Source organism: Neoarius graeffei, chromosome 5 (genome assembly GCF_027579695.1).
Source record: "Neoarius graeffei isolate fNeoGra1 chromosome 5, fNeoGra1.pri, whole genome shotgun sequence".
Taxonomy (NCBI): domain Eukaryota; kingdom Metazoa; phylum Chordata; class Actinopteri; order Siluriformes; family Ariidae; genus Neoarius; species Neoarius graeffei.
The window spans coordinates 38132879-38142295 of NC_083573.1; the positions used below are offsets into that span (position 1 = coordinate 38132879).

Genomic DNA, 9417 nt, shown 5'->3' on the forward strand with positions numbered 1-9417 from the left:
GCGCGAACATCGAAGCAACAACAGCATGGAGAAGAAGAAGCAGCAATAACAACAACAATAATGGATGACTTCGTTTGTACAGCTGCTGCTTCTCGTCACTTAAAAATGGCAACCTTTCGCGGTCTTGCGATTGTTGTTGGTCTTAACAACTCCACCCCCCCCGCTGACGTAAGCGGTTCTTTCCTCTGGCCCAGCAGAGAGTTGGTGCTAGCCTGGAACTGGTTTTTCTGGCCCCAGAGCCAGTTCTTTGTCAGTGGAAACAGAAAACCCGGTTCCAAACTAAGCACTGGCCCCGAACCAGCCCTGGAACTGCTTTGGTGGAAAAGGGGCAAATGTGTCAGTCCTGTGATGATCCGGCAACTTGTCCAGGGTGTACCCCGCCTCTCGCACATAGTCAGCTGGGATAGGCTCCAGCTTGCTTGCGACCCTACCGGTACACAGGATAAGCGGCTATGGATAATGAATGGATAGACAACCCTTTGCTTAAAAAATAAATAGTAGTCTCGGGTCCAATGAGTGCAGTTTTATAAGGAAATGAGCTGTAGGTCTTACTGAGCATCTTGCAAAATCAGCCACAGTTCTTCTGGACACTTTTACTGTCACACTCGCTTCTTATTTTTAAGAAGTAACTTTACGGATAATGGATGGATGGATATATTTGTGTGTGTGTATGTGTCCATTTGACCTACCTTGGAAGTGGTAATTTGCAGATCAGAATGACGTCTTTTTTTTTTTTTTAACTTCAGCGCATTGAGCACACGGGGGGGACATAGATGCCTCTATGTTCCTCTTTTGTTCGCAAGAAGCCTGCCAGCTAAGTGTGAGGACTTATGATGTATACTTTCCTCCTCAAAAGAACAAACCTCATCAGTGTTACAGAGCTAAGAAGTGAATATATCTGTATGTTGATTGATCTCAGCCTAAGGCAAATACTAGTGTATATACAGCATTCACTGATGTATTTGCAGTTCATCTTTGCAGAATAACTGTCGAGGTGACCGAATGGCTTACTCCACAATTACTGAAATACTGCTGCAGTCCTGCAACATTATTGTGCTGTTAGTTGCCAGCCACAGCCATTTAGTATTGTTCATGATTTGTTCTTATTGATGTCCTCTGGAGTGAGTTCTTTGCAGACTTAGGACCTGTTTTTAGTGCCAGAATGCTCTGTGAATAACTCTTAAATTGGCCGTGGGGCAGCCATAGCCTGAAGGTTAGAGAAGCAGCCTTGGACCCAAAGAGTCGCTGGTTTGAGTCCCAGGACTCGCAGGAAAAATGTGAGGGGAATTGAGTGAATGAACAGCACTTTCCCCTTCCTCTGTACTGTATCATGGCTGAGGTGCCCTTGAGCAAAGCAACTAACCCCCAACTGCTCCCGGGTGCTGTAGCATACAGTAGCTGCCCACTGCTCTGGGTATGTGTGTGTGCTCATTACTCACTTGTGTGTTCACTGTGTCAAATGGGTTAAATGCAGAGGAGGAATTTTGCTGTGTTTTGAGTGTACATGTGACAAATAAAGGCTACTGCTTCATTTACAGTAGGAGCTACTTTTAATTTTTAACTTTTTTGTGTGTGAATATAACACATGGAATTATCCTCATTATCCAAATACTTCAAAAATGCAAAGATATCACTTGTTGTTGTTTTTAAGTTCTCAGATCATCAAATTATTATACCACCCCCACTTCAAAGGAGGGCTGGGTGGGTATACTGGTTTTTTTTTTTTTTTTTAACCTCTGTCTGTCCGTCCGTATCTCTGTATTTCCGTCCATCCAAAACTCCCTTTTTCTCAGCAACCACAAATCATAGCCACTTGGTACCAAACTTCAGCTTGGGGTTCTATACCGTGTGTACCATTTTTAGGTCTGTCGCACATCGACTTCCTGTTTACTGACTTAATGTATTTATGAAACATATAGCATGGATTTACAAAATTTTCGTAACACTTTTCTCAGCAACTACAAATCACAACTGCTTGATATTTGGTACGGAGCTTCAGCTTGGGGTTCTATACCATGTATACCGTTCTCAGGTCTGTCCCACATCGACTTCCTGTTTACCGACTGACTGTATTTACGAAACATATAGTGCGGATTTACAAAATGTTCATAACACTTTTCTCAGCAACTACAAATCACAACTGCTTGATATTTGGTACCGAGCTTCAGCTTGGGGTTCTATACCGTGTATACCATTCTCAGGTCTGTCCCACATCGACTTCCTGTTTACTGACTTAATGTATTTACGAAACATATAGCATGGATTTACAAAATGTTCATAACACTTTTTTCTCAGCAACTACAAATCACAACTGCTTGATATTTGGTACTGAGCTTCAGCTTGGGGTTCTATACCATGTATTCTGTTTTCAGGTCTATTGCACATCAACTTCCTGTTTACTGACTGACTGTATTTATGAAATATATAGCATGGATTTACAAAATTTTCGTAGCACTTTTCTCAGCAACTACAAATCGCAACTGCTTGATATTTATACCCCTGCTTGGGGGGGGGGGTTATACTGGTTTTAAGTACCTAAAGTCTTACAGTGACACGTTTCTAAAGCTGTTCTGCTCTGTGAAATTTACAACGCTTTTTACTGTGGTCAGTGAGCTTGTATTTTTTGGTGAGATAATGATTTCCATGTCTGTGTGTGTTTCAGGAACACCATGAGGAGGACCTGTTCCTGTACATGACCTACAGCAATGAGAGTGTGTACGGTGCCTGAGAGGATAAATAATATGGAATGAAAGGAAGAGGGAGCCAGTGTGGACTTTTGTATGTGATGGAGGAAAGGATGGGATTTAAACAGTGGTGTTGCGATGCTTTTATTGTTTTACCACTATTAATCCGTTTTGTATGAAGCTCAACTTATATCATTGAATGCCAGTATGGTTTGAAGGATGTAACTGGGCTGTGTTTAACTACTATGGGTTTAATTACTTTTAACTATGAAAGTAAGGCATTGTAATATAAATATAAGTGATGATGAAAGAGATGTGAACGACAAAAAAAAAAATGAATGAGGACAGTTTCAAGATCATGGTGCAGTATAGAATTATCCCACATTTCTATGATTCAGTCCCAGGAGTGACTCACTGGTATTTAATGAAAATATTTTTATAAAGGTATATGAGAAGACAGTGTTGGTGTGTATTATTATTATTATTATTATTATGAAAGCAATTATCAAGTGTGTGATTATGCCCAAAATGTATCAAAATTCAGAACTTAATAACTTCCTTAAATACACAGTATGGCCAAATGTTTGTGGACACCTGACCATCAGGTTCAGTGGGGTTGATGTCAAGGCTCTGCAGGCCACTCGAGTTCTTTTACACCAAACCTGACAAACCATGTCTTCATGGAGTGTGCTTTGTGCACAGGAGCATTGTCATGCTGGAACAGGTTTGGGCCTCTTGGTTCCAGTGAAGGGAAATTGTAATGTTACAGGATACAAAGACATTCTAAACAATTATGTGCTTCCAGTTTTGTGGCAACAGTTTACGGGACAGTGCAGTACGAGCGTGATGGTCAGGTGTCGCTGTATAGTGTATATAAAACACTACAAAAACTCCCTTGAGTTTGACGTGACTAAATCGCCAATATATTGCCAACATATCAGCTTTAATGAGGTCTGACTGTTAGCACTTTAAGATGGGACATTTTCAAAGCAACTTGAGGCAACTATACAGAATTCCAAAGCACACCTGATAGTGTGGGTCTAAATTGTATATGTGACAAATAAAGGCTTCTTCTTCTATGTATTTTAATCTATTTATTGTTGTCGTTGAATTATTGTTGGCCCTCCACCTCAGTTCACGGCAAGTGAGCATTAGTATCCAAAAGATAACAGATTTAGAATAAAGCTCATGAATAGAAACCTGTGATTTGAAGCACAACTAGCACTATTGTCAGAGTTGCTGTTGTAGAAAATTACTTGACACCTTCTGACCAATCAGTAAAAGTTAATGTAGCTCGGTTTATTACTGTAGACATTTGTAGTTTAGAAAGAGGACATGCTCTATAAGATTAGTATAAGTACACAATAGAGCATGTGGATTAGCAATATTGCACTACGAGTCTATAATGTAATACAGAGAGGATATTACACGGTTGCGTGAAGATACATGAAGTTTATCTGCGAGCAGTGAAAATGTTCTTCATATGGACACCTGCACAAATTTTATATATACATACACAGGGTGTTTCAAAAAATGTGATGTTATTTGAGATGTAAATATCCCAGAAACTACATAGTCTAGTCAAATGAAAGTGAACAAGCTTAATGTTGAGCAATATAAGATTTATTCCTCAAAATTTGAATGAGAAATTTAAAGGTGTGTGGATTCCATGAACAATTTCACAAATTTTCAATATTCGTGAATCCGCTCAACAATATCTTCCGATGCTGGTGGTCGTCCAGATCCTTTTGCCCTGCACAGACAGCCTTCATCTTTGAACTTTTTGTGCCGTGTCCAAATCTGCATTGCAGCTGGTGCATTTTTAGAGAATGATCTCATAAATACACACTGCACAGTCTTGTTCGACTGTGTTCGAGCGTCCTCTAACACACAAAACGCCTCTTCTTTTCCAGTGAATGGCATTTCTATACCTAAAAAGATAAAAACATTAAACATAAAATTTTGACCTGTTTCCACACATGCTGTTAAAATAAAAGGTCAATTGAATGAGAATTGGCAAAGTTATTAGATTGTGAAACGATATCACATTTTTTGAAATATCCTGTGTATGTGTATATATATATATATATATATATATATATATATATATATATATACACAACCCCAATTCCAAAAAAGTTGGGACACTGTGTAAAACATAAAAACAGAATGTGAAGATTTGCAAATCATAGAAACCCTATATTTCATTGAAAATAGTACAAAGACAACATATCAAATGTTGAAACTGAGAAATTGTATTGTTTTTTGAAAAATATATACTCACTTTGACTTTGATGTCAGCAACATGTTTTAGAAAAGTTGGGACAGGGGCAACGAAAGACTGAAAAAGTTGTGTAATTCTAAAAAAAACTAATTTGGTTAATTGGCAACAGGTCAGTAAGATGATTGGTTATAAAAAAGAGCATCCCAGAGAAGCAGAGTCTCTTGAAATAAAGATGGCGAGGGGTTCACCGCTCTGTGAAAGACTGCATGGGCAAACAATGCAACGTAAAATTGCAAAGAATTTGTGGGTCACATAATTTATGGTATGTAATATCATTAAAAGATTCAGAGAATCTGGAGAAATCTCTGTATGCAAGAGACAAGGCTGAAAACTGACATTAGATGCCTGTGATCTTCAGGCCTCAGGCGACACTGCATTAAAAGCAGACACATGTCTGTAGTGGAAATCACTGTATGGGCTCAGGAACACTTCAGAAAACCATCGTCTGTGAAAAGAAGTTCATTACTGCATCCACAAATGCAAGTTAAAACCAGATATAAACAATATCCAGAATCACCGCCACCTTCTCTGGGCCCGAGCTCTTTTATGATGGACTGAGGCAAAGTGGAAAATTGTCCCGAGGTCTGACGAATCAAAAGTAGAAATTATTTTTAGAAATCATGGATGCAACATCCTCCAGACTAAAGAGGAGAGGGACCATCTGGCTTGTTGTCAGTGCACAGTTCAAAATCCAGCATCTGTGATGGTATGAGGGGGCATTAGGGCTTTACACCGGCGCTGTGTGAGATGGCTGCCTCTCCAGTAGCTCTGTAGTTTTTAGCTCTTTAAACGTCTTTTTTTCCACCTTTTTTTTACTTTTTTGCTCTTCTTACGAATACATAGTGTGTTTTACTATATAACATGGATATATTTAACTTTAACATGCAACCAGGAGCCAGTTTTCTCACTTATTCGAGAGAGGAGCTGCTGGCCCTGAAAACAATGGGACGAGCCGGGATATGACACCCCATCCCGGCGGAGCTGAGAAGGAAACCCAGGGGCTGCAAAGCTGGAGCTAAGCTAAAGGCTAGGCTAGTGGACAACCGGCGGCGCTACAAACCATCCATTCCCTCTGTTATCATGGGGAATGTGAACTCACTGCCAAATAAAGTCGACGAGCTTTCCGCTCTGAACAACCAGCGGATTTATCGGGAGAGCAGCTTATTTATCTTTACGGAGACATGGCTAACACACCTTGTACCGGATGCTAACGTGGACCTGCAGGGATTCCCTGCTATGAGAGCCAACAGAGACACTAACACATGGGAAAAGCAAAGGTGGGGGACTCATCATTTATGTTAACAACCGCTGGTGTAACCCAGGACATAGCTCCGTAAAGACAGTTTTATGTTGCCCGGACTTGGAGCTGCTAGCCGTTAGCCTGTGGCCATATTATCTGCTGAGGGAGTTCAGTCACGTGATCACCATCTGTGTTTACATCCCTCCGAGGGCAGACGCAGCCGCTGCATGTGAGACGATTCACTCTCACAACAAAGCTGCAGACACAGCACGCTGAGGCATTTATCATCATTTCTGTGGACTTTAATCATGCTACTTTGGACTCTACTTTGGCTGCTTTTTACCAGGCTGTGGATTGTCCAGCAAGGAACAACAGGACAATTGACTTGCTGTATGCTAATGTGAGGGATGCATACAGTGTCACACCCCTCCCCCCACTAGGGAAGTCTGACCACAACCTGGTTCTTCTACAGCCAAAGTACACCCCCCTGGTTCAAAGGCAGCCTGCAACAACTAGGTCCATCAGGAGGTGGTCCCCTGAAATGGAAGATGCCCTCAGAGACTGCTATGACATCACAGACTGGGATGTGCTGCTTAGCCCACACTGTGAGGACATAGAGGGGCTGACACATTGTCTGACAGATTACCTCAACTTCTGTGCAGACGTGGTCTCCCCCGTTAAGACTGTATGGTGTTGCCCTAATAACAAGCCATGGGTAACACAGGAAGTCAAAGCTGTCCTCAACAGGAAGAAGGCCTCCTTCAGGAGCAGGAATAGGGAGGCGATGAAAGCAGCACAGCAGGAGGTGAAATGCTGCGTGAGGGAAGCTAAGGACAGCTACAGGAGAAAGGTGGAGCAGAAGCTGAAGGAGAACAGCATGAGGGAGGTCTGGGAAGGTGTGAAAACCATCACAGGCCACAATACAAAGACCACAGTCGTTGAGGGGACAGTGGAGAGGGCGAAAGAGTTGAATGACTTCTTCAATCGGTTCACCCAGCCCATGTCCCCCCCACCCTCTCCCTCACTGCAGCCATCTCTCCTTCTTCCCTCAACCCACCTCCCCCCAGTCATCACAGCAGCCCCCTCCTCCCCCTCCTCCCCCACCTCAACACAGACTCCTCTATGTGTTACTGCAGACCAGGTCAGAGGTCAACTGAGGAAGCTTCACCCCAGGAAAGCAGCAGGCCCGGACAAGGTGTGTCCACGACTACTGAAGACCTGCGCTGCTGAACTGGGTGAACCACTCCAACGCATCTTCAACCTCAGCCTGCAGCTGGGGAGAGTGGCAACCCTCTGGAAGACATCATGTATTGTTCCAGTTCCCAAAAAGAATCGGCCCAGCGAGCTGAACGACTTCCGACCGGTGGCGCTCACTTCACATCTGATGAAAATGTTGGAGCGACTCTTCCTCAGCCTCCTCAGACTCCAGGTACAACATGCCCAGGACTGTCTGCAGTTTGCGTACCAGGCAGGTGTTGGTGTGGAAGACTCCATCCTCTACCTGCTACACCGAGCCCACTCGCATCTGGATAAGGGAAATGGCACAGTGAGGATCCTCTTCTTGGACTTCTCGAGTGCCTTCAGCACCATCCAGCCCCTATTGCTTCAGGACAAACTGAACAGGATGTGAGTGGACCTCTGCCTAGTCACCTGGATCTCCAGCTACCTCACTGACAGGCCGCAGTACGTCAGGCTGAAGGACATCACGTCTGTCACTGTAATTAGCAGCACCGGAGCACCCCAGGGCACGGTGCTGGCCCCTCTTCTCTTCACCCTGTACACCGGGGACTTCTGCTACAACTCGGAGCTGTGTCACATTCAGAAGTTTGCCGATGACACAGTCATTGTTGGGTGTATCAGTGATGACAGAGAGGAGGAGTATAGGAGCCTGGTGAAGGACTTTGCTGTGTGGTGCAACAGGAACCATCTGCAGCTCAACACCTCGAAGACTAAGGAGCTGGTCATTGACTTTGGGAGGTCCAGACCAAGGTCACGACCAGTTCTGATTGAGGGAGTCGAGGTGGAGGCTGTGGATTCCTACAAGTACCTCGGGCTGTGGCTGGACAGCAAGCTGGACTGGACTTGCAACACCAATCACTTATATAGGAAGGGACAGAGCAGGCTATACTTCCTTAGGAGGCTGCGGTCCTTTAACATCTACAGGAAACCCCTGTGGATGTTCTATCAGTCTGTGGTCGCCAGTGTCCTGTTTTACACCGTGGTGTGCTGGGGGGGCAGCACATCCAAGAAGGACACATCCAGGCTGGACAAACTGATCAGGCGGGCCGGCTCTGTGGTCGGCATGAAGCTGGACTCTTTGGTGACGGTGACAGAGAAGAGGTCTATGGACAAACTATTGAACATCATGGACGATGCCAGTCACCCTCTGTACACCGTCATCAGCAACCAGAGGAGCCTGTTCAGTGACAGAATGCCCCTTCCCAAGTGCAGGATGAACAGACTCAAAAACTCCTTTGTCCCTCATACCATCAGACTGTACAACTCCTCTCTGGGGGGAGGAGGGGTAACAGGAGGACAGAGGACGGGAAGAAGCAGTAGCCTAGCCTAACAATAAGCAATACTGGACAATGTGCAATATAAAGTGCAATATCTTTCCTGCTTCCCCCCCCCCACCACACACACACACACACACACACACACACACACACACACACACTTACTCTAACCCCACTTCTCCCCCCTCCCCCTTCCTCTCTTTTCCATATCTTATTCTTTTATATTTGTATATGTAAATACTTAATTTATTTTAATTTATCTAGAAGTTTTTCTCTATTTCTTTTCTCTGTTTATCTGTAATGATGCTGCTGGAATCTTGATTTCCCTGAGGGAACCCTGCCAAAGGGATCAATAAAGTTTTATCTAATCTAATCTAATGACATGGGGAGCTTGTACATCTGGGAAGGCATCATTAATGCTGAATGATATACACATTTCAGAGCAATATGCTGCCATCCAGACAAAATATTTTTTCAGGAAAGGCCTTCCTTCTTTCAGCAAGACAATGCCACACCACTTTCTGCACATATTAAAACTGCATGGCTCTGTAGTAAAAGAGTCCAGGTGCTAAACTGGCCTGCCTGCAGTCCAGACCTGTCTTGAAGCGCAAAATATGACAAAGAAGACCCCAAACTGTTGAGCAACTGAAATTGTATATCCAGCATAAATGGGACAACATTTCTCTTTCAAAA

The 9417-nt window shown here is 43.5% G+C and overlaps 1 protein-coding gene across 1 annotated transcript in view; it reads left to right on the forward strand.

Moving 5' to 3' along the window:
- zgc:92606 (uncharacterized protein LOC100000242 homolog) overlaps positions 1-3777 on the forward strand; it is a 30605-nt gene extending 26828 nt beyond the window's left edge. Inside the window, exon 5 of the mRNA XM_060921622.1 lies at positions 2663-3777. Coding sequence (XP_060777605.1) covers positions 2663-2728 — 66 coding nt within the window. The 3' untranslated portion in view covers positions 2729-3777. The remainder of the gene's footprint in view (positions 1-2662) is intronic.
- The last annotated feature ends 5640 nt before the right edge of the window (positions 3778-9417 follow it).